Below are 23,533 nucleotides of genomic sequence, written 5' to 3'. Positions count from 1 at the left end.
CTTTCCTAGTTATTTCCAAATTTCCCTGAGACCTCAAGGAAAACTTTGATAATCTCATTCACTTACAGGTGGCCCCAACTAATAAGAGCTGCTGCCTCCACCCCATAGAAGATTTACGCTAAAGATTCCATACCCCAATGTGAGCTCTTAGATCCTAATTTGTTATAGACAGTCGAACCCACAACATTCTCTTCTGAGGACAAGTCCCACCCACATAAGGAATCAGTCCTCTGGGTCAACTTCTAACCCAAATAGACCACAAAAATGCTCTCTTTAGGAAGTTTGGAGTTGACCAATAGAAAACTGAAGGGGCAGGGGTTGCTGCTGGTCACCTGAAGTGAGGGGGAGAAGTCCTAGAGATGTTGAGTCTTGCAGGAGAAGAGTAAAAGCTATTATGGAGAAAGCTGATGGTATAACTGGATTACAAGCCTGCTTGGGATGAGGGGAGGGGAGGGGTGAGACTTATATTATAGAAATATAAGTTCTAGAACTGAAGGGGTCTTGGTCCACCATGCACACAAAGAAGCAGAGAATGTCAACCAGTAGAGAGGCTTGAACTAAGCAGAGGCAAGACTCAGTGAGCGTGAGAATGGCCACCTCTCTTCTGGTGCCTCATCTACTTCTGGTCCCAGACCTGTCTGAAGCAAATACTCCTTCTGCTATTTGGCCCTGAGATACCGTTGTATCCTTGACTGAGACTCCCCCATCATTTTAGTGATGCTAGCTTGACTGGGTTTCTCTCACTTCTCTTACCAGAACATTCTCGGAGCTCCTGGCAGAGCTGGGTTACTACAGAGGTGCCCAGTGATTTTGTGTGTGTGTGTGTGTGTGTGTGTGTGTGTGTGTGTGAAAACAACAAGTGATGTCAATTCACACAAATGTAGAAATGGAGATTGCTACATTACAGATTTTAGACTGTTAGACTATTAGATTCTTGAGCCTCTATGTGGCCAAAGACCTTTCTTTACTTGTTGGAAGGGTCCTTGAGGTCTAAGAGACAGATAAGACACTTATTCAGCCCAAGAGACTGGAGGCTAAGCCTAAGGGAGAAGAAAAGCCAAGGATGATATTAGAGAAAAAACAGGAGAGCCCAGGAAATGCCCAAACCAAGGAATCTAGAAGCAAATATCAAAGTTAGAGTTTGGGTGGGGCTTTAAGGGACAGGTGTAAAACCAAGAACATCCCAATCTAGCATCTGGCCAAAGATGAACTTGGCCGGTACAGTTGTGGGTGGTACCACTTCTTTTCCTTGGCTTCAGTTACCCCTTTCTCAATTCCTTTGGCCTTCAAACACTGATTGTAAAATCAGTGTGAATTGACGATGATGCCCTCATTGGAACACATCCCAAACACACGCAAACCAAATTCTCCCCTGACGACAGTGGGCAAGGGCTGATTCCTCCTTGGAGCACACTCCAGGGACTAGGAAAAGGTAGCACCTGAGCAACTGAGCCATATTCAGGGATGAGTGAGTGTCTGTGGGCTGCTCCCTGCGAAAGCGGCATGGTGGTAGTGGAGATCTGAAGGATGACCAAATACGCTGAAAAGGGATGGCTAAGGAGGCAGGAGAGAGGACCCTTCCAGCCAGATGTCTCAGACGCCTCTGAACCGCCCCATCACAGCCAACATTTAGGAGCCAGGATTTACGATTCAAAATCAGGTGGAGTATATTTGAGGGGCGAGGTTGGCGGGGGAGAGGGGAGAAGTCCTAGAGATGTTGAGTCTTGGAGGAGAAGAGAAAAAGCTATTATGGAGAAAGCTGATTGTATAACTGGATTACAGGCCTGCTTGGGGTGGGGGGAGGGGCTGAGGGGGGAGACCATCCCCCACTTAGAGTAACAAATTGCTCATACCTGGCATATTCTTTGAGTAGGAAAGGAAGTAGCGAAAATGGAACAAGAGTAAGAATAAAAAAGAATTAGCTGATATCAGATGTTTTCTCCTCGGTTTCTGCTTGCCCAGGTCTGACTGGTACAGCTTATAATTAGTCTCTGCTTGCAGATGTGTGGTTCCAAAGACTTGTGGATTAAGGAGAAACTCTAGAATTTCTCAGTACCTGACAAGTTGTAACGTGAAGAGCTACACTTAGTCCATTAAAGATTTTTCACAGTGACATTTGAGTGCAGCTTGAGAAATATGCCACCTTGCCATTTATCATTTTCAGGGCACGGGTGTCGGAAAGGAGGTTGCTATGAAGAACAAAACAAAATGGATTGCATGTGTAGAGGTGAGCTGGCGAATACTGATAAATGTACTTCACTGAATGTCAGCAAATGTCACTTGAGAAGCCATTTGCAGCTACCATAACAGCCTCCCAAACCCAACAAAGAGTAGCAAAAACAGGCAAAATGAACTGGGCGTCTTGCTTCCGCATGAATAAGCAATCGGCCCTCTCAGAAGTTACACCAGAAAGTTGTTAAACTTGATAGAAGAAGCTTTCGCACCCATACTGACGCACGCTATAGATTGCTACTGAGGGTTGGAGACCTTGTGAGGACATCAGCACCGTGGCTCAGGGAAGGACCTAATAACCCCTTCTGTCCCAGGTGGGTGCCTTCCTTTTGTGTGCAGACAGACTTGCTGTCTCCTAGACCTGCTGGGTCGGCTCGGTTTTTCCTGTCCCCTCCTCTTGCTGCTCTCGCTGACTCTGCGGACCCCTCCCCTGCTTCCGATCTACTCTCCCTTGCGCGTGATCTGGGAGTCGTTGAAGATCTGATCTGGGTATCAGGACTCGAGGGTGCAGCCCTCACACGCCCCATCAAGAGGAGACCCAATGTACTACCCTTGAACCAGATTTTCCATCTCTCCCTCAAGAAAAGGCTTTTCGGTGCGTCCTCTGGTCAGTCTGAAAATGGGAGTAATGGAGCCAGCTTCTGTTTTATTCTTGGTAATGGGGTCTAATACTTTGCCTACATGTGATTTAGGATTTCTGAAAGCCAAGGCCAAGTTTTCTTCGGAATTAGGCTGGGGTGGAGATGGTCCCCTCTTCCTCCTGGGCTTGGTGAGTCTCCATACTTTACTGCAGAGAGGCAAATGGGAAAGGAGATCATATTCTCAGAAAAGCCCTCCAGGGAAATGTGAGACTAATTAAAACAAAATTCCAGCCCCTGTTCAGTTTTTAATCTCCGGGGGCTCCTCCTCCTTAACACAGACACACAAGGTCATCCAATACTTTTTTCCTCCTTTATACCAAGAGTCTTACCGAGTAGCTGGAATTTTTCCGGCCTTGTAAATACACACACACACGCACAAGCGCATTGCCCACACAGATTGAGGTCAGTTCAGCTTTCACTAGAGAGATCCTGCGGTATTAGAATGTTTTAGAAGCCCCGTATTAGAATGTTTTAAAGTTTATTTATTTGGAGAGAGAGATAGAGCGAGTGGGAGGTGGGGCAGCAGGGAGAGAGAGGGAGAGAGAGAATCCTAAGCAAGCTTCCGTGCTGCCAGCATGGAGCCTGACGTGGGGCTCGAACTCAGGAAACTGCGCGATCATGGCCTGAGCCGAAACCGAGAGTCGGGTGCCTAACTGACTGAGCCACCCAGTCGCACCGGGGAGCCCTTTATTGAACGTGCATCCCAGCTTCTGCCCTTCGATGTGCCAATGGATGCACTTCTTGCTTCACACCATTCTGCCGTATGTTCAGCTTGTGTATGGTGCGGCTGAATACATTCTACACCCGGGACAAAAAGGGGCTCTTGGGAAAGCAAGCTTCCCTCGGACGAATTTGGAGAGACAGCACATGGATGTGGGGTGGAAGGTAGACCCCTCTTCAGCCACACTCATTGCAGAATGCTCCATAATCCTTAGTGTTTCCTCCTTTTGAGTTAGGTGCTTCCGGGGGAAGGGCCTTTACTTAGGTCTTGGGATCGCAAAAGTCATCTGTTTACTGTAGAAACGGAATTGCCCTCAACCCGTTGGCTTCCATGCTTAGTTTAAGAAGAAACAGTGGCTTGCTTAGAAAAAGAAAAAAGAAAAAAGTAAAAGAAAAGAGGCACCAGAAGAAAGCCAGATTTCTGGAGCAGAAGTGGAGGTGAGGGCAAAGGGGAGGAGAATGGAGATGGAAGGTGTCTTGCTCGAGGCGAGATCTGTAGTAGAGCCCCACACTGCTGTGCTCAGCGAAGCTACTTTCTGAAGAACCAGTCAGTGCTGTGCCCTAATGTGAAGCACATGTCCAGGCCCAAAGACCTAATGAAGCATAAAAACGCATTCTGTAGAGGGGCGCCTGGGTGGTTCAGTCGGTTGAGCGTCCGACTTCAGCCAGGTCACGATCTCGCGGTCCGTGAGTTCGAGCCCCGCGTCAGGCTCTGGGCTGATGGCTCAGAGCCTGGAGCCTGCTTCCGATTCTGTGTCTCCCTCTCTCTCTGCCCCTCCCCCATTCATGCTGTCTCAAAAAAATAAATAAATGTTAAAAAAAAATTTTTTTAAAACGCATTCTGTAGAAAAGACAATATGCATGTAGATTTCTCATCTCGCCAAGATTTATTTTCCAGTTGTTGTCATTTACAACTTGTATCTTAGGGCACCCGGATGGCTCTGTCGGTTAAGCGACTGACTCTTGATTTCAGGTTGGGTCAGGATCTTGCGGTTCGTGGGTTCCAGCTCCACGCTGGGCTCTGCGTTAACAGTGCGGAGCCTGTTTGGGATTCTCTCTCTCCCTCTCTCTGTGCCCTTCCCCTGCTTGTGCTCTCTCTCCCCCTAAATAAATTAATTAAAAAAAAAATGTTTTAAACATATTTTAAAAAGTAATTTAAAAAACCAAAATTTATATAACGTTCAAACTAATCAGCATCTGCTTCCAGGAGAGAAAACAAAACAAAACAAAACAAAACCGTTCATACTCGATTAATATCACCCAAATCCTGCCATTGCTAGAGGCCAGAGCTGTGAAAACCCACCTTCTTGTTGTGCCTTTAAAGAACAAGGCCAAAAGTCTTGTCACATAGACAAGGGTGGCTGATATTGTCTCCGTCTCTCAAATGAGAAAAAGTGAAGCTGGGTTGGGTGAGCCACTTTAACCCCCCACTAATTATCAGCACCACCAGCTTTCCTTGTTTCTAATCCACGGGCCATTTTCAGTGGACTCTTCTCTGCTCTGTATATAAAAACCTAACAAGCCCCCTTTCACCATTCTGCATTCCAGGATGTTTTGAACAAAACATTAAATTGGTACCATAAGAGAAAGATTTGTTAAAAATAGGAAACCTCTTAGAATTTCAGTAATCCCCTCATTCTTGCAAGAATGTGAATAGGACTAGAGGGAACACTTGGCCCTTAGAGAAGTATCCCCTGAGTACGAACCCTCTCCCCCTCCTATCAACAAGCATCACTTTGTCAGCCCTTGACATCATCAAAATTTCAGACTTTGCTCCCTCAGCCTAATTGAGGAAAAGGTACAACATCAATGGAGGAAAGAAATAAAGAGAGGTTCAGGTTAACAGAGCAGACAGGCCAGCCTAAAAAGAAATGTTTAGAGGAATTTATTATCAGACTTCTAAATAATTCTATTCATTCATTGCATTTAAGCAAGCACTTTTAAATGCCTGTGCTGTGTCAGACTTGTCACTATACCTTAACTGGATACCAGTTTTGCTTGTATGTCATTCTCCTCACCATCTCGAATCATAACTCAACTTTCAAGCCTCAGCTCAAACCCCACCTCTTCCAGGAAGCCTTCTGAGATTTCTCCCATGCTTCTCTCCTATGTGTTCCCAGCCAGGGCATCCACAGAACAGCATTGTTCTGTGCTATTGACCTGTGTCCTGTGTATGTTCTTCTCCCCCAACAAGTATCAGCCCCCTGAGAAAAGGGCCTCAGTCTTACTTATCTCTGAGATGGTCTTCCCTAATATGCTCTTGGAAATGGGATTTAAAGCAACTGAAAGCAGGGGCGCTTGGGTGGCTCAGTCAGTTAAGTATCCTACTTTGGCTCAGGTCATGATCTCACAGTTCGTGGGTTCGAGCTCCAAGTCGGTCTCTGTGCCAACAGCTCAGAGCCTGGAGCCTGCTTTGGATTCTGTGTCTCCCTCTCTGCTCCTCCCCCGCTCACACTCTGTCTCTCTCTCTCAAAAATAAATACACATTTAAAAAAATAAATAAAGCAACTGAAAGTGGGTTATCTTTCACCCACTTGAGACTTAAGCCATCTTGGTTTAAATATATGAGAAACAGCCTTCTCCTCCTTGGCTACTGGTAGTATTCAGCATTCAGTGAGGGGGAAGTATGCAGATGAGGGTAAGAGTGTGTCCTGTCTAGATAATATGCGCCCTCTCAGCAGTGGAGGCAAAATCAGACTGGTTAATTTGCGGTCAGTAAAAGAAGGTGGATTATCTAAATAATTGTATAAATCTGGTCTTTGCTGGCAGGTGTCACCCTTTTTGATACACTTGGGTATTTATAGCAGTTTTCCCCACCTCTGTATCAAATAGACTTCAGGAACTTGGGGGTTGACTCCTTATCTTGGCATAATGGGAAAGAAATGGGGAGAGTTCACATTTTCTTTTCTAGAACTGCCAGCAGTGGGGCACCCAAGCTTCTTAGTACACCGACTTTCGTTATTTCCCAGAAGGAAAAGTTTGCAGTCTAGGAACTTACACTCTCCTTCCTTTATCTGTGCTCAAGTACTCACAGGGGAGAAAATACCCACCACTTCCCTCAACACAATGCGGCCAAGTTTACTGTTGAAAACTAAGATTTTGAGTGGGGTTTGTGAATGTTAATAACTTTTGATGAAGAGATTTTCTTTTTTAAATCAAGAATTCAAAAATGCCCTTGCTTCCTTCCTTCCAACCTTCCAACACCTGTTGGAAGGTTTTCATGTAGGCCTTTCAGGGAAGCACCTTTCTTAAAATTTTTCTACCTTTTTAATGCAAAAAGTCCCCCCAAAGCGGGCAGAACGCATCACATCCGAGCAGAAAGTCAGGCCATAAAAAGCTGGGCATCCAGTCGCTTGGTAAGTGCACAGAGTTTAACAATCTCGTGTAACTGTTATTTTTTTCCATGTTGAGCACTTAAAAAAAAAAAAAAACTCACCTAGCATACTTCGAAATAACCTTTCTTACCATGCCAAATGTTTCATTTCAGTGCCTGTAAGACTTACTTGTTTCCCTACCCAGTTAGGGAAAAAAAAATTCTGCCTCGATTTTAAGAAGAAAAAGATCTTTAAAGTTTCTAAATGTAAGAATGGTTAAAAAGTTTTTTTCCCTCTCAAATCGGCATTCGGAAAAATATATTTGTATATTCATTTACGTCTGGTGTGAGAGCAGAATTGCCGCTTTTGCTCAAAGGAAAAGGTCTTTGAAATGACACAGATCTATGTGTGCGTATTTTTAGAATTAAGACGCTTGTGTTCATTGTCGTGGTGGGATTTCCTTCCAGGGGAATCCGCATTGGGGGATGTAGCCCGTCTAGGGAGCATTTAAAGAAATTTTAATATCCAAACAAAAGCGGTATTACCATTGCTATCCACTCCCTCCCCTAGAGGAAAAACAATTAATAATTTGCATATGCTCCTGACACAAATTAAAGACAAAGGGCCCCTCACTGACTGTGGTTACCACGCAGCCCTCAGCAAGCTGCACCGCCCCAGCACTGTTCTTGCTTCCAAATGAATAGCATTAAGCTCGATAACTAAAAATAGTGGTTCTGGGCCCTCTGGCCTATTCCCACTGTAGAATCATGTGTCCCCAATCAGAAACATCTCCCAATCTCTCCACGAGGTTCTAGGCAAAAAGAACGTATAGTTCCAAGGGAAAAAAATACGTATATACTTTGCCCTTTTTATTTTAATGGCTAAACATTGTAATGCTAGCTAAATAGAAATTCTTGTCTGTTAATAGGTTCCTTTAGTTTGTAATAAATAGGAATGCTAATGACTAAAATTTGGTATTTGGTATGCATTAGCTTTTGTGAGCTTTTCTTTACAGTCCTCATTGACATGCAATATGGCAAGCTTCCTTTGAAACATATTTATAAAATAACTACAGTATAATTAAACCAACAAAGCCATCTTTTAAGTAAGCTTAATAGCTTGGTTTTTTTTTTTTTTTTCACCTCGGTAAAAATTTATTTTAAAAAGAAAAATAGTTGTGCCTCAATCCCACTGTATATTTTATTCTGTGCATCTAATATTTCCTTTGCATCTACAATCTATGCATATCTAATTCTTTTTGACAACTATGATTACTAATAAAGTTCTCATGAAAGATATGCTTCATAGCTTCTTCAACAAGAATAATGGTTTTTTGTTAATGGAAATTGTAACATATCTTGACAGATACAATATATAAGATGTGCTTTTTCCTTAATTGTTAATGTTGCTGTGCTGAACACACAGGGAGCAGATCAACAGATATGGCAGGTAATAATCAGAGCGGATGCTATTTTGTACAAAGTGACTAAAAATATTTTAACGATATAAAAGCAATAGATAAATAAAAGCAATTATGTTTAATTTTGCTTTCGGTATGCGAACAATTTTTGGTTGCTGCTGCTGCTGCCGCGGGTGTATTTAACAGAGGAGGGAGCTCAGGGCGCAGTGATCGGCACAGAAGCGGCTCTGCCTTCCTGCAGCGGAAGGGTCCTGCAAGCCGCCCTTTCTCCACCCTCGGCGGCTTCGGCCTCCCAGGGGCGCAGGGCCCGGCCGCACGCCAATTCGCGACACACAGTGGCTCAAGTTCATCAAGTTTTCCTCAATTTTGCAAACCCTTGCTGTATCTCCAAGCCTCCCGGCTTAAGACCACACGATTTCCAAAAAGGAAAAACTCAGAAGACCCCAGGCGCGGGACCCGAGCGGGCCCGGAGCGGGACTGGAGCGGGCGCTGGCTGCTTCTGCGCCTCCCGGCCCCCTGACCGCTCCGCTCTGCCCCACGCACCTCGCTCCCTTCTTTCTCTCCGAAACTCCGTCCTCTCCGCCGAGGGGCTGCCGGGCCCCCAACCCACCTCCCGCGCGGAGAATAAACACAGTTGACATCACTGTTATAATCTTTATTTAAAACTGTTTCCAAGGTTACAAATTACCGTGCCTCGTATGCAACAGGTTCCTCCGAAGCGGTATCATTACAGATTAACTGTAATGTGCAGGATTAGAATAAAAGCATAAGGGATTAGGTAAAAGGGGGGACGCTCGAGAAAGAACGCCCGAGCGCATCTCGACCAGCCGGCGGGGGAAACCGCGTAGACGCTCTGTGTCCGCGCGCGGAGGCTCGCCGAGCTGGAGCCCGCTCGTCCTCTCCCGGCCCCAGAGCGGTCGGGGGCGGCAGTGCCGGAAGGGCCAGCGCGGCCGGAGGCTTCGGGGTGACGCTTCCTGGGCGCCAGGGACTAGGGACGGGGCCCCCGGGCTCGGGGAGGCTAGGGGCCGGGAGGCCGCGGAGGCGCGGGGAGGCCTACGGCCGGGCCAGGGGCCGCGGGCAGCGCCGCGCCCGGGACCAGGTTCCACCGCCGTGCGAAGCGGCCAGAGTGCAGCGACGGGGACAGCACGCCCACGCGGGGGTCAGCGGGTTTATCGGTGTGGCTGACCCTTCATTCAAGGTCCAGGCCTGTTGGGGCCCCTTCCTGCGTGCTCGTCCAGACCCCACACAGCCGCCGCTCTCCTGTGGGGCTAGGGGCCAGGACCCGCCGGCCGCTTCGGAGCCCAGGACTTGGGCCTGGGCCGCCCGCCGAGGCCGTGCGCCCCACTAGTCCACGTCCCCGGCCCGGCCGACCCCTGCCCTGGAGCTCCAGAAATGCCCCCGAGCTCCTTCGCCCCTCGCTCTACTTCCTGGGGATGGGGGGGGGGTGGGGGCAGAGCTCGGCGCGAGGGCCCCAGCAGGGCTCGGGCCTGCTTTGGGCCACGGCCTCGGGCGGCTGACGCAGCCCAGAGGGCTGTTTGCAAGTCCCGGCCGAGGGCGCGGGGCTGGAAAAACAAACAGGGCGGGCGCGGAGGCTGGGGGGCGACCGGCTGGGGGCTGGAAGGAAGTGCGCAGTGTGGCAAGAGCGCCGAACAAAGCCCTCACGGGAGCCCCGTCACCCCGCGGTGACCCCGGGCCCGCCCCGCTGAGCCGCCGAGCCCCGGGCCCTAGCCTCCGAGCAGGCCTTGCCGCTCCGCCGCCGCACGCCAGGCCCCCGGCCTCCGGGCCTCCGCCGCCCGAGCCCGGGCTCTCCTTGGGTCTCGCCTGCCGAGCCCGCGGCCCGCCCGAGGGCTTGAAAGGTGGCTCGGCCGGCGGCTAAGCCTCATCCCGCCACCAAAGCCAAAAGAGCGAGGCTGGAGGGGTGGCCCATGCGGAGGTCCTCCGCAAGGAAACAGGGTGACTCTGGAGCCGCTAAAGCCACAGCTCTGCCAGCAACCCCGGAGGGGCTGAGAGGGCTCCCAAGTGGGCCACCAAATTCGCCGAGGCTCCTGCTTCTAGGGGAAGGGCCCCCGGCTGAGGAGGCGGCGGGAGGGGACTGTCGCAAACAGCTGTTCCTCATACATATTTCATTACACAATCAGATAATGCGTCCCACCACCTTCTCAATTATTCACAGATAAACATTTTCAAGACGTTTTGACATCTGTCTTAGTGCCTGCTATTAATTTAGTAATCACTGTAGTTAAAAATGTATGGGATTTTTGCCGTCGGAGCACCTCCTCTTGGGCGCGCGGGCCCAGTGTTGGGCCGCGACGGGAAGCCTGGGCCCTCCGGGGGTGAAGACACCTTTGGAGGTGAGACGGCCCCTCTAGCGCACTGACACTGTTAATGGAAGGGATTAAATGGGGTATCTGGTTATTTTATTTTATTGTCGAAGGTGATGGTTGTCCCCTCCCCAACCCGCACACACCGCCCTTCCTTTCCCTCCCCAGCTTAGGACCGGACAACGTTCAGCCCTTTGCCCCGGGCAGCGGAAATGGATAGCGTCTACCTAGGAAGAAGCATTCTTCGGAGGAAGAGGCGGGCAGCCGGGCGGACTCATCTGGGGAGGGGGGAGAGGGGGGAGAGAGAGAGGGAGAAAGGGAGAGGGAGAGGGAGAGAGAGAGAGAGAGAGAGAGACACGGAGAGAGCCTCACACTATCACTAAGAATTCCTTACAACAAAAAAACCCTAACACAGTGCGCTCCACTCAAGAGGTCGCAAACCTCTCCGGTTTTGCCCTGAGTCCTGTGGCTCCGGCAGAGGTGATAAGGGCTTTTAGGAAACACAGAGAAAAATAAATTCTCTCCAGCGACCGTGCATGGGGCACTTAGGGCTATGAGAGACTGAACTGCTTTTCTGCTTGAGTGATGAATGTTACAACGACTTTAGCTACCTACGTGCGGTTTTCTAAATCATACAAGCAGAGTTTGAAGAATCTTGTAGAATTAATTGGTAAGTAGTAACAAACATCTTTAACTCTAAAATGCTGGTGGTTATGTATTATTGGAAAGGCTCTGAATAAACTACTCAAAGGGGAGAAATGCCCTCAAGGTAAAGGAGTTTGCTTCTTTGTGTCCCGAGTCTCAGCTATGGGGAATGGCAGTGACTCCCGGCTTGGGAGTGATGGTCTCCTTACTCATTTCGCTCTCTGTCATAGTCTCTTCCTGAAGCATATCAGCAGGTGGACTCTTATTAGGGAATAAGGAAGAACAAACCTGGAGAAAGAAAAAGGTCTTGGAAGAAAATGCCCTTCCAAGGAAGATTGAGTCTAAAATGATTTTCACTCTTTATTGTTTAGAACATCTACAAGAACAAACACTACAATTTCCAGGAATTAAATGTATCTTTGGGAAAAATTGAAAGGACACAGTGTTTGTCCCCCAAAGGGAAGAAATCCTTCCCTACTCATACTCCCAGCCCCCCTCCATTTCTAGGGTAACCACATTTGTTTAAAAGTGTCCTCCTGCAGTGTTTTCCAGATGGTTCATCTCTTCTTCAGGAGACGGACCTTCCTCTGCCCCCTTGGAGGGTGGTCATCCGACTTGCTGGCCCAGAGCGTCCTCTTTTTTTTTTTTCTCTTGTTTTGTCTGAAAGAATCTTTCCAAACTTACCCTCTACTTTCAGAGAGACAGTTGGGGAGGGGAGGGCATCATTGCATCCAGTGTGCCTGCCTCTTCTGCAGGGAAACCACGATGGCTACTGTCTGGAAGGTTCACCAGGATGGGGCAGGCAAACAGAGCTGAAACCAAAAACTAGGCTGTGCACTTGCTTGGGCCTTTCCAGGAAAGCTACTCTGCGAATCAATCCCTCCTCTTCAATCCTCCACCCCCAATGGCCTGGACGAGGACTTTCTCCTGGGACAGGGGAGTAGGTGAGGGAGAACTTCTCAATATCTCACAAAGAAATGTAGTCTAATAAACCAAATAATTCAATTTTCTTTGGAGTGCTCTTTTGCAGACTTATTTTACACAAAGGGGACTGGGATGGAAGGGAAAAGGCAGGAAGACGTGGAGATGAGCTAATGTTCTTTTTTAAAGACTAAATTTAGCATAAGAGGAGTGGAAGGGACCCTCCGGATTCTCCAACCTGATTAGAGCCCAAAGTTCCCATTAGGTATTAGGAATCTCCTGGCATTGAAGTGCGCCTCTGCTCTTCACCTCATCCTCCTTCAGAATGCAATCTCCCAAACCAATAATATAACAACAAATAAATGATGCTGATCCAGACGGATCTTTCCTGGATTGCCCTCTTCTGGGTGTCTCTGACCCAGAGCAAGGGGAAAGGGCCAGCTTTGGGGTGGAGGAGGTGCTCTTTGTAGGTAGTCTCCTGGACTTGACCTGAAACCTTTCACGCAGTCGGCTCAACAAAGTTTTTTCCCTCGGGAACCAACGTCCCTCTAGCAGGAAGCCCTTGGCTTCACAGCCTGCATCCTCACTCGGTCCATTCTCCCGCTGCGGCCGGGGTCACTCCACGCGGGCATTGTGGCTTTTGTCTGCATCTGGACAACCGGACCACGCACTGGAAATGTCTGTGGACGTTTCTTTTTTTTCCTCAAATTCTGTTTTTAGTGTTCCTCTAATTCCACCGCGTGTACTCGGTTACAATTGCACGTACGTTCCATGTACTTACTGTCAGGTGACTCTGCTCAAGCCTGACGTGCGACCTGCTGGGTCTGCTTGGGGAGGAAGGTGTGCAAGTGCAAACTTGGGCCTTAGGGTGGAATGAGAGGTTAATAGGGTTTCCTAGCCCCGGGACCCTCTAGGCCTCTCTTACATCTTCATGTGCCCAACTTCTCAACTTTCCAAGAAGAGGCAGACCCTCCAAGGATCCTGCCTCCCACTCCCTTCTGGAAGGGTCGAAACAGCCGCTGGGACTGGTCTTGGTGGATTTTGGCGGGGTCAAATGGTGGGGGGGGGGGGGGAAGCGGGTTCTCTAGGTCTCCTAGAGGCTCGAGACCCCACTCCATCCCCGGGCCACCAAATGGCCGAAAGAGCCCCAGGATACTGGGGAAGGTGCAGGACCCAAGAGTGGACGTGACGGTGCCTCTCGGCCAGCGTTACGAGTCTTTGGGGGCGAAGCTCTCCTCCTAGGCCTCGTGAGAGCAGCGGTATTTGTAACTGGGAACTTGTCTGGGCCCGCCCCCTCGGCCCCTCCTCCCGCCCCCACCTCGGAGCTCTGAGCTCAGCAGGCAGCGGGAGCTCGGGGTCCAGCCACCCCCAAGCACCTGGGACCACGCCGTCTCTTAAAGCCCTTGGAGTGGGTCTAGGGGGCTGGAGTGGGGAGAAAGGTGGCCAAGGTCGTCCGGTAGCAGTCTTGCGTTGCATACCTCTGCTGGGAGCCGCTTTGCCAGCCCGCCTGCCTTCTAGTCTCCGGGGCCGCTGGAGGGTTGGCCTGGGAAGTGCGGGGGTGGGGATGGGGTGTGTGAGTGCTTGCTCGCCTGCTGCTGCAAGCGATGCTCAGAGGGATCCTGCGGGGACTTGTGCGGTCCTGGAATCCCGTGGATGTGTTTTCTCATGAGCGTGAGGGAGAAAGATGCGGACTTGCGTCTAACTTCAGGTCAGTTTGTTGTAAAAGGCCATTGTCAGTCAGTCGGTAGGTCTGTCTCTACTGCGCAATCGCATAAAGTGAGGCCACCTCTCCCCCGCCTTCCACGCAGCCTTCCAAGTCCGGCCATAAGGCTGTGGCCCGGGGACCCTGAGGCCTGGCGAGGCGAGGGCCTGAGAGTGCGCCCCGTGTTTTGATCATAAGACCTAAGATGCCCAGGTGCCCAGGGTGAAGCTATAAAACCTACGTGGGAAAGGGGGACTCAGAGAGCTACCCCCGCACCCAATGCAGGGTGAAGTTCCAATCAAGGCGCGCGTTGAACCTGCAGACCTGGCATCTCATGGCTGACCCAGCCGGGGATCGGATTGTTGGCGGCAAGGGAAGGAGGGATAGGGAGTTAGGCTGATTCAGGATGGAGGTGGAGATGGCAGGAGGGGGGGGGGGGGGAGGAAAGATGACTGGGTGGGGATGTGATGTGGGGTGGGGATGTGGCTGTGGGGCAGACTCAGCGCCGGCTTTTCGCCCTGCTTTGAGGAGGTGCATCGGGCTGTGCCGTTACCAACCCCCCCCCCCTCCACGCCGGAAAATAAAGCTAATGATGTAGTAATTTAGGAGGGGTGAGGGGCTGGGCGAGAGAAGGGAGGGTGGATGGGGAACGCGCTCCCCAAGAGCGAAGGCAAACAGCTGTGGAGGCGCTGCCCAGGGCTCAGGCTTCCCAACAGGTTAGCTAGACGGGGATCCACTCGGCATTTCGCAGGAAAGGGGGGGGAGGCTGAGTGAGAGGGGGAGAGAGCCTCAGAAGAGGACAGAGGGAGGGAGGGAAAGAGAGAGAGGAGCGAGAGCGCGCGCCGCGCGGTTTAAAAGGAGACACTTACACTTCCTAATGAATATTTATCCGCCGCTGCTTCCTGCTCCCGGCTTCCCTTACCTTTCCGCAGGTAAGATCCTCCCAGAGCCCCAGCCCTGGGGGCTCTCCCAGCTCCCCCCGTCCTTCTCCGGGCACCGGTGGCCAGGCAGCAGGGCTCTTGACAGCCGGGGAGCTGGGGAAGTAGGAGGGTGGCTCTGCTCGCGGCTCGGCTTGGGCGCGGAGGCTCGCGACCCAGCACTTGCAAGGTCCGCGTGCGTGGGTTACCTGTGTGGAGTGGGTGTGAATGCGTGTGTAAGAGTGGGTGACAGAGAGGATGTGAGCCCGCGAGCGCGCGCGCGCGCCTCTGTTTCCCGCGCGCTCCGAGGACATTTTCCGACTTTTCACTCGGACGCCGGGGATTTCTTGCCTTTGCCTTTCTCAGCTTCCCCCTCCTCCCTCCGCTCGCCCCCTCCACCTCCCCCACCCTGTCCCCACCCCCGGCTGCCAAGAACCCCTTCTGCGGGCTATTGTACAGCCGGCGCGGGCTCCCCCGGGCCGGATCCCGGGTCTGGAAGAAAAGAGGGTGTGTAGTTGGGTTTCTGCCTTAACCCCACACACAAAGGCCGCCGGGCCACGGGGTCCCCCGCCCCCTTCCTGTCGTCTCCGCTGGCGAAATGCTGCTGCGTGTCCTCCCATACTCGACCTCTCCCCCCCCCTGCCACACACACACACCTTGGGGTATCAGGGCCCACAACGGAGCTAAGAGTGATTGGGACCTGGGGGTACTGGGTGGAGCCTCGCGGGGCCCTCCAGCCAACAATCCTGAGCTGGAACCGGGGGACCAAGGACCCCCAGGGAGAGGGTGCCTCGCATCGCCACTACCACCACCCTCCCTGCCCTCACCCCGGAAAGGAGCACGGGGATTTCGGAGAGGCCCGGGGGTGGGGTGGGGGGGACCTGGGAGGGAAAAAGGAAGGAGGCCGTGGAGGAGCTGATAGTATGACCAGAATTTTTAAATGGACTTACCCGGCCACCTGTTGGGAATCCATTTGGGGTCGGCCAGTTCCGGAGCTGCTCCAAGTGGACACACAAAACCAAAAGCCGAAGTTGGAAAAAGAAAATTCTTTCTCTGGCCTTGCCCTGGAGGGGCCAGTCAGGCTAGCAGCTCTGCGCTAGGGTCAGGGAGCTGCAGAGCCAAAAGCACCCTTGCCACCCCAGTTCCGTTCATCCCATGGCTCCGAGGCCGGGGGTCTCGGAGCCCGCGGACTCGGCGCTCAGGGCCCAGCGCTCGCAGTTCGGCTTAAGCCAGGACAAGCTTTCTAAGCCCTGCTCAGAAGTCAAGAGCAGCAGCGCCGCCGCCTCGGCGCGGCCTTTCATGACGCGGTCGCTCCTTATTCTTGTGCCTCGGCCTCTCTGGTCGCCCCCGGACAAAGCCACCGGAGCCCGGCCGCTCCCTTCCCGCTAAATCCCCTTCGGGGTCAATGCGCTACCAGCACCGGGCCGCGCGCTTCTCCTGCCAGTGGTGTGGCTCTTAAAGAGCCGCACCCCCCCCCCCTCCGTCCTGCGCGCTCCCCCGACCCCCGCCTCCCCGCCCCTCTCCTCTGGATCTAGCCCCCCACGCCGACGCCTTAGGTCCCTGCTGCCCCGACCGAAGCCTGCGGACTCTTAGCCCCCTCCCTTCACCTCCTCCCCTGAGCAGTTGGTGGGCCTGGCCTTAGGCTTTACCCCGCTTTAGGTCCCCTTTCTCTCCAACATCGTTCATTCCTCGCTTGCCCGCTCCTACCCTTGCCCTTTGGATGGATCAAGGCCCGGGCACCATCTTGCCCAGTGCACAGATGATCCCTAAAGATCGTCAGTTTGGGCTTAAATTAGGGGGTCGTGGGATGGGAAATGGGGCGGGGCATGCCAGCTGAGCTGGGGGAAAGAAAGAGGAGCAGAGCAGATGGACTTAGAGGCTCTGCTATCCCAGGGCCTTGCTGGCCTGTCGGCAGAGGGTGAGGACTGGCTGGGTGCCACTCATTCCTAGAGGTGGCCACCCTGGGATAGGGTCCTGAGGCTACCAACCTGGTTAGCCTGCTGTGTATCTGAGGGATTGTGGGCATGTGGTGGGGGGCACCTCTAGAAGTCCCAAGAACGTGCGTCTGCGAGAAGCCTCTTCCCCAAGCCCTCCAAAGTCCAAGAACTGGGTGCGCAAGAAGGGACCTTTAGTGACAACCGTCCAGGCAAAAGGGCATGGGAAGGGGCAGAGAGGGAGTCTACTCCCTTTTCAGAGGACTGAAACACAACTTGTCCTGGGCCTCCTTAGAGTCGCTGGCTTGTCACTTGCCCCACTGAGGCAAGGGGAAGTAGATGGTGGCTTTGGTCCCCCTTCCTTCCAAAGTACCCCCTTTCTTCCTCCTCTTCGGGCTTGTTTTCGTCCCATCTTGCCCTAGCAGCAAGGTGGTCCTGTACAGGGGGGCCCTGCTTCAAGTGCTTTCTTTAGGCTTCCTAAGGACTGGAAGCATGAGTAAAGAGAGACCAGAGAAGGCATGGTTCTCTGGGGGAAGGGGGGCTGGTTCAAGGTAGGCTGTAGTGCTGTAGTTGCCAGTGCCGACTGTGTTTGATTGTTTGGGGTCTGTGGTGGAGGGGCAATGATGGTTTGAAGAGGAGCGCGCCCACCCCTGCTCAAATTCACTCCCCAGCACATCCGTTCTGGCTCTCCTAAAGAGATCCCTGCAAAGACATAGGCAGCCTCCCGGGCAGTGGAGCCCAAAGGAACGTGGTGTGGGAGGAGGGTGGAAAACGGACCCTCCCCTGGACATCTGCCCTCTGCCACCCCAACATTAGTCCAGTGCATCTTAAAGGAACCCGGGTAAATGGTTGGAAATTGGTCTCTTGGGAGAGGGTGGCAGTGCACTCCCTGGACTGGAACCTGAGGCCACAACCCTCCTCCCCAGCCCAAAAGACTCACAACCCCAAAGTCTCCCACCTCTCTCCCTCTTCCGGCTGGGTCACTACAGCCAGCTGGGACCCAGCTTGGGCCCACTCTCCTGGGCCTGGCAGTGGGAGGTGCGGTGGCCCAAGACTGAGCCAAACTTCTCTTGTTTGAGGATGTGGGGGGCGAGGAGGCCTTCAGCGGGCGGTGGGGCTCATTAGGCAGAGTGGGGTGCCGAGAGGTGCGCAGCGCCGGCCCCGGAGGCCGCCTTTGAGCGGTCGGGGCAGCTTCATTAAGCAGCGCTAACAAGGCATACAAATGCCGGGCCCAGCAGCTTTCTTGCAATGCCGGAGCCTTAGCAGGGCGCCAAGCTAATGAGGGTCACTCAAAGGGGCTGATCAAATATTCAAATTTCCCCGCACGCCAGGAACTTTTATGTGCGGAGAAAGTTGAGGCAACTGAGCTGTGTTTACTGTCCCGAGCGACAATTGCTCGGAGCGCGGGTCCCCGGAGGCTAAGGCGCGGGGGGGGGGGGGGGGGGGGGGGGGGCGGAGGCGCTGGGAGGGAGCAGTTGTTGTTGTTGTTGTTGTTTTTCATTCAAAGGAAAGTAATCGGGGTCCTTGAAGGGCTTCTCGGCCTCCCCGCCTACGTGCTGCGCTCCCCTGCGCCCTCCTCCGCCGCCAGCGCCTAGCGCCTCAGTTTGCAGCTTGCGGGGAGGCCCAAACAGCCCTCGCCTCCCGATGTCCTGGGGGCCGGAAGGGCCGTTGCCCCCCGGAACGAACCGGCCTTACAGAGCTGAGCAGGGCCTAATGGGTGCAGCTGCTCCAGCCGGGAGGCTTGCAGACCTCTGGGCTTTCCCGGTAACGCCAAACACGAAGTGAGTCCTCAGACACCTCTCCCGGTGGAGTTGAGACTGCTGGGGTCGGGGCTGATTTTGTAAATAAATGCCCCGCAGGTCCTAGTAATAGAAAGACACTCTCCAGCTCAAACGCCCTTTCTCCCCGCACCACCTGTACGCAGTCCTGCCGGTTGCCTGGCCCAAGATTAAAGCAGAGACGATGGTGGCAGTTTTGTGACCTCGGCCTGTATGGGCTCCAAGTCCCAGATCCGGGAGTCTGAGCGGCCAGAGGGCAGGGGAGAAGTATGGGCCCCGCGGGCTGACCCATTCATCCGGATCTCCACGCTCTGAGAGACCCAGGGTGCTGGCGCCCCCCTGCGCGCCACCCCTTCCAGATGTCCCTCAGGCTCAGCTCCCTTCCCTCGCTCTGCTCAATGTCTCGGGCCCCCAGAGCGGCGTGAAAGGCGCCCGGGCCCCGGAACCCGAGGTCCTTCTGCTCCTACGCCCCCTCTCCAACGCCCAGCGCCTGGGAATTTGGGAGGGGAAGCTCGGGTGCTCCACAGTCCCCTCCCCCACACGGCCAGGGGGACCTACTAGACCCGGACCCTATGGAGCCTGCGCTCCCAGCTCCAGCGGGAGCAGGTCCAGTCACCCGCGCGGAAGACCCGCCGCCCCGCCTCCCCCCAACACCCAGCTCTCTGGACTCTCAACTTACAGGCTCCCGGAGGCGGACATCGTGCTTCGGGCCAGAGGGGAGAGGCGCTGGCGGCAGCGGGGCCGCGAGGCTGGCTCCCTGGGCGGCGCGGAGCTCGCTTCTGCGGGGAGTCTGACAGCCCGGGGCTGGCCGCCGGCCCCGCCGCGCCGGCTCTGTCCCGGCGCACAAAGCTGCGCGCCTCGCAGCCGCCCTCCGCCAGGCTTTGCACTCCCGAGTCGCGGTCGCCACCCCAGCAGGCGAGGTGCGGCGCGTCTGCAGGCGCCCCGGGCCGAGGCTGGGGGCCGGGGTGTCGCCGAGCGGAGCCTCGGCCCCGTTTGCCTCAATTCTCCTTGAGTGGCGACGGTTTTTGATTTCAGCACTTTTCGGCAGAGCCCGCGGCACCTGCCCAGCCTCCCTCCAGGGCTGGCCGGGCTGCGACGGGGAGAGGCCGGGTCGCCCCCACCCGGAGGCGGGGGTTGTGAGGACGGGGAGGGGACTGGTTGGGTTCACCCGCCCGCCCGGCGCCTGGGTCCTCGGCTCCAGGGGATGCAGTTTCGGGGTCACGAGCTGCTTTCAAAAAGTTGAACACAATATTCGGAAACCCACCCGTAGGAATTCTCCCCCCACACGCGGCACAATACCCACTCCCCTCCCCTTTTTCATTCCTTCCTCCCCCGCTTCCTCCTCCTGCCCCTTCCCCCTCCCACCCCTCAGCCTATAATCCTTCCCCTACAAGAGAAAGGGATCGGGAAGAAAAGATGAAGCGTCTGTTTTTGTGTCCCAACCTTAGGGCTCTTTCTGGGCCCGCCGTGAACGACCGCCCAGAGCTTCGAAGCTGAACGGAGAAGTCCTCGCGGTTGGAAGCAAGATAGTTGGAAGGGAGAGATCAGCCGAAGTGGGACTTGGCGGGTCTTCCCTTTGAGCGAATATTTCTCTGTCGCTGTCGTGGGGTTTAGGACCCGCAAGCCCCAGCTGCCTGGGCCTGAGCGGCGGGTATCGTCCCCCATGCCCAGTCCAGACCCTCCCTGCCAAAGGAGAGACTCCAACGGCAACTTGCACTTCTCTTTCCAGGAGGCCTGGCTCTGCGGGAGTCTGGGCCTAAGCAGGGCCCGAGCTCAGGGTTTCGGGGTGGGACACTCACAGCCCTAGTCACGTTAGGTTTCCCATTTAAATTCTCGCTCAATCTCTTTCTCTCCTCCCTCATTGAGATCTCCAAAGTGGTGTGGACTCTGTGCCTCGCCCCCCCGATCTGCATCGGAATGTAGAAAAGATCTTTTTTTTTTTTTTTTTTTAAAAGAGTTTTGAATTCCTCAATGATTTTTCTTCTGGAAAGGCAGCTTAGGATAATTATTTCAGCTTTATTGAGGGCAGATTAGTTGAAGTCTGGACGCTGCGTTTCAATACGCGTTGTACACGGGCCGACAATGTGGGCATTGTTGGCTACTGTGTGTGAACTCATTCAAAATATACACTTTTTAACACCAAACCGAGTCCTGTCTAAATATACACAGTGCTCAGGGGAAAGACGTCTCTGACCCCGACAAATCTGCGTAAATCACACTTCCATAGTTACAGAGGCCTCACAAAGGGAGACCCCACTAAAGATGCTGATTACATCTTCTTAAAAGCAACATACCTTAGAATAAATACCCCTACCGGCCCCTGGGAGTAGGGGAGGGGGGGTTGCCGTGGCCAGAGGGAGGAAGGGCTCTCTGTATCCTATGGGCTTTTTGGGGTCTGTTTTAGGCTTGTAATGTTACTTTGCTTAGGTAAATTAGTTGTATTATTTTTTTTTTTCCTTTACAATATGAGCAAACATGCAATGTTCAGGCCTATCCGCTTCTTTGGGGAAGCCTCCAAAGTTTGACTGTCCTTCTGGGGCTGGTAGGCAAGTCCAGAGCTCCTTGGAGGAGTAGAGGTAGCAGGCATTTCAGGGGGCTCCAGAGGGTTCCAGACTTCTCAGCTCCCAGGGGACACAGCTGAAGTCTAGGGGGAAACAAAGACGTGGCTTGCCTTTCAAGATAAAAAGAAGTGTAGTGTTATTTATGCTGGTATTTTAAAATACAGGGCAATAAGGGAAATCAAGGCTCCTTGACCCGGAGCTGAGGAAAGAGAAGCGGGTGGAATCCAATGCAGATGAAATCGAGGTAAACGTGGCCGATGAACCAGGACGGGGGAGGCCAGAGCGGCTTCCAACACCCTGGGGCCTGAGCTCAGCCTCTCAGGCGCCAGGTGCCCCCCGAAATCCGGGAACCCCGCCGCAGCAGCTAGGGTCAGCGTGCGGTGGGCCCCATGATCTCATCTCTTCTTTCTTCCTCACCAGTATTAGTGCTCACATAGGCAGAAAGAGACAGCCCGACGTGCACACCGTGTGCAAACCGTGCCTGCTCGGCCGGCCCTCGGGCTCTACTTGAGGGCTGGCCTTCGGCCTTCAGGCGGCATGGGGAGCCTCTCACTTCCCGACAAAAATCCCTTTAATTGCTCATCCCATTCAACAACTCTATGCCCACGGCATTTTGAATTTCTGGATCAACTTCTTTGGGGAAGAGGGAAGAAGGGAGCTGAGAGAGAGAGAGAGAGGGAGAGAAGTGGCAAGATTAAGAGTTGCAAAGATTAAAAAAAAATCTCTTTCTCCCCCTTCTCCCTCTTTCCCTCCTCTCCCCCTCCCCCCCCCCAACTCTGGCTAAGTGGTAAAACCGTCCTTACGTTCTCGGTATTGATTGGCAGGGCTGACAGTGATTGGCAGCGGTTGCCGTGGCAACGCCACAACGACACGCCGCAGACCAATAGAAAAGCGAAACAAAATGTTTCAATGCTGCACTCACTGTGGATTTAGGGGAGATATTATGAGGCTGTTGTCATTAGGGCGATTGCTGTGGAATCGCTGAATCTTGACTCGGCGGTGGTTGGCTCTCTCTCTCTCTCTCTCTCTCTCTCTCTCGCTCACTCTCTCTCTCTCTCTCTCTCTCTCTCCCTCTCCCTCTCCTCTCCCTCTCTGTCTCGGGTTCTCTGCGCGCGCGCACCGGGCCGCTCTCCTTCCTCCCTCTCTATGTGGCTGCGCGGGTGTGTGTGTGTGTGGATGTGTGTGGGGTGTGGGTGTCCCTTACGCCCTTCCTCCTCCCCCTCCTCCTCCTCCTGCTCCCCCCTCCTTTCCTTCTCCTCCTCCCCCCTCTCCTCTCCCTCCTCCTGGTCCTCATCGCCCCTCTCCTCCTCTTCCTCCCCTCTCTCTTCCTCTCCCTGAATTTTCTCCTCTCCTCTCAGGTCAGTCCATGGTATTCCGCTCCCCCCTAGACCTCTATTCCTCCCACTTCTTGTTGCCAAACTTCGCCGATCCTCATCACCGCTCCCTACTTCTGGCGAGTAGCGGCGGCGGGAACGGTGCGGGAGGCGGCGGTGCTGGCGGAGCAGGCGGCGGCGGCAGCGGCGGCGGCTCCAGGGCCCCCCCGGAAGAGTTGTCCATGTTCCAGCTGCCCACCCTCAACTTCTCGCCGGAGCAGGTGGCCAGCGTCTGCGAGACGCTGGAGGAGACGGGCGACATCGAGCGGCTGGGCCGCTTCCTCTGGTCGCTGCCCGTGGCCCCCGGGGCGTGCGAGGCCATCAACAAGCACGAGTCGATCCTGCGCGCGCGCGCCGTGGTCGCCTTCCACACGGGCAACTTCCGCGACCTCTACCACATCCTGGAGAACCACAAGTTCACCAAGGAGTCTCACGGCAAGCTGCAGGCCATGTGGCTCGAGGCGCACTACCAGGAGGCCGAGAAGCTGCGCGGCCGCCCGCTCGGCCCGGTGGACAAGTACCGCGTGCGCAAGAAGTTCCCGCTGCCGCGCACCATCTGGGACGGCGAGCAGAAGACGCATTGCTTCAAGGAGCGGACTCGGAGCCTGCTGCGGGAGTGGTACCTGCAGGACCCCTACCCCAACCCCAGCAAGAAACGCGAACTGGCGCAGGCCACCGGCCTCACTCCCACACAAGTAGGCAACTGGTTTAAGAACCGGAGGCAGCGCGACCGCGCCGCGGCGGCCAAGAACAGGTCAGTGGCGGGCCCGCGGCCTGGCTACCTTCTCCCGGGCTGGGGAGGGAGAGAGGGGTTGAAATGGGAGCGGATGGGGCAGGGTGCCAATGGCTGATGAGCACTCGAGAAGCCGCGACCCCCTGGCCAGTTGGAGAAAAGTTTCTGCTTGCCCAGACGCACAGAAGAGGGACGGTCAGCGGGATTATTGGCTGCTTTGTCGGAGAGGGGCTTTCGGCGGGTGGAGAGAGAGAGGGAGAGAGAGAGGGAGAGATCCTGAGTGCCCACGGCCCCTGGTCCCAGCCCTGGGCAGCTTAGCCC

At 54.0% G+C, this 23,533-nt stretch overlaps 1 protein-coding gene and 1 long non-coding RNA gene across 5 annotated transcripts in view; one reads left to right on the top strand and one right to left on the bottom strand.

Moving 5' to 3' along the window:
• Window positions 1-11,640: 11,640 nt before the first annotated feature.
• LOC147582547 (uncharacterized) lies at window positions 11,641-19,794 on the bottom strand. 2 transcript variants are annotated; one of them, XR_015249249.1, is made up of 4 exons: window positions 19,225-19,794; window positions 15,784-15,828; window positions 14,839-15,042; window positions 11,641-12,105 (listed from the first exon to the last, which is right to left on the bottom strand). It is a non-coding gene; the product is annotated as an uncharacterized LOC147582547 (long non-coding RNA). The 2 variants fall into 2 exon arrangements; XR_015249248.1 differs by lacking the exon at window positions 19,225-19,794 and having other exon boundaries at window positions 15,784-16,280.
• Window positions 13,825-23,533, top strand: part of SIX3 (SIX homeobox 3) — a 37,219-nt gene continuing 27,510 nt past the window's right edge. For 2 of the 3 annotated variants that reach the window (XM_086701194.1, XM_086701192.1), the window contains exons 1-2: window positions 14,733-14,848; window positions 22,465-23,233. In XM_086701194.1, coding sequence (XP_086557320.1) covers window positions 14,794-14,848; window positions 22,465-23,233 — 824 coding nt within the window. In that variant the 5' untranslated portion in view covers window positions 14,733-14,793. Of the gene's footprint in view, window positions 13,923-14,732; window positions 14,849-22,464; window positions 23,234-23,533 lie in introns of those variants that run through there. The other variant, XM_086701193.1, reaches the window with a different exon arrangement.

This window comes from Puma concolor, chromosome A3 (genome assembly GCF_028749965.1).
Source record: "Puma concolor isolate L17-30 chromosome A3, mPumCon1.1.hap2, whole genome shotgun sequence".
NCBI lineage: Eukaryota > Metazoa > Chordata > Mammalia > Carnivora > Felidae > Puma > Puma concolor.
This window is presented reverse-complemented; position numbering and strand designations above follow the sequence as displayed.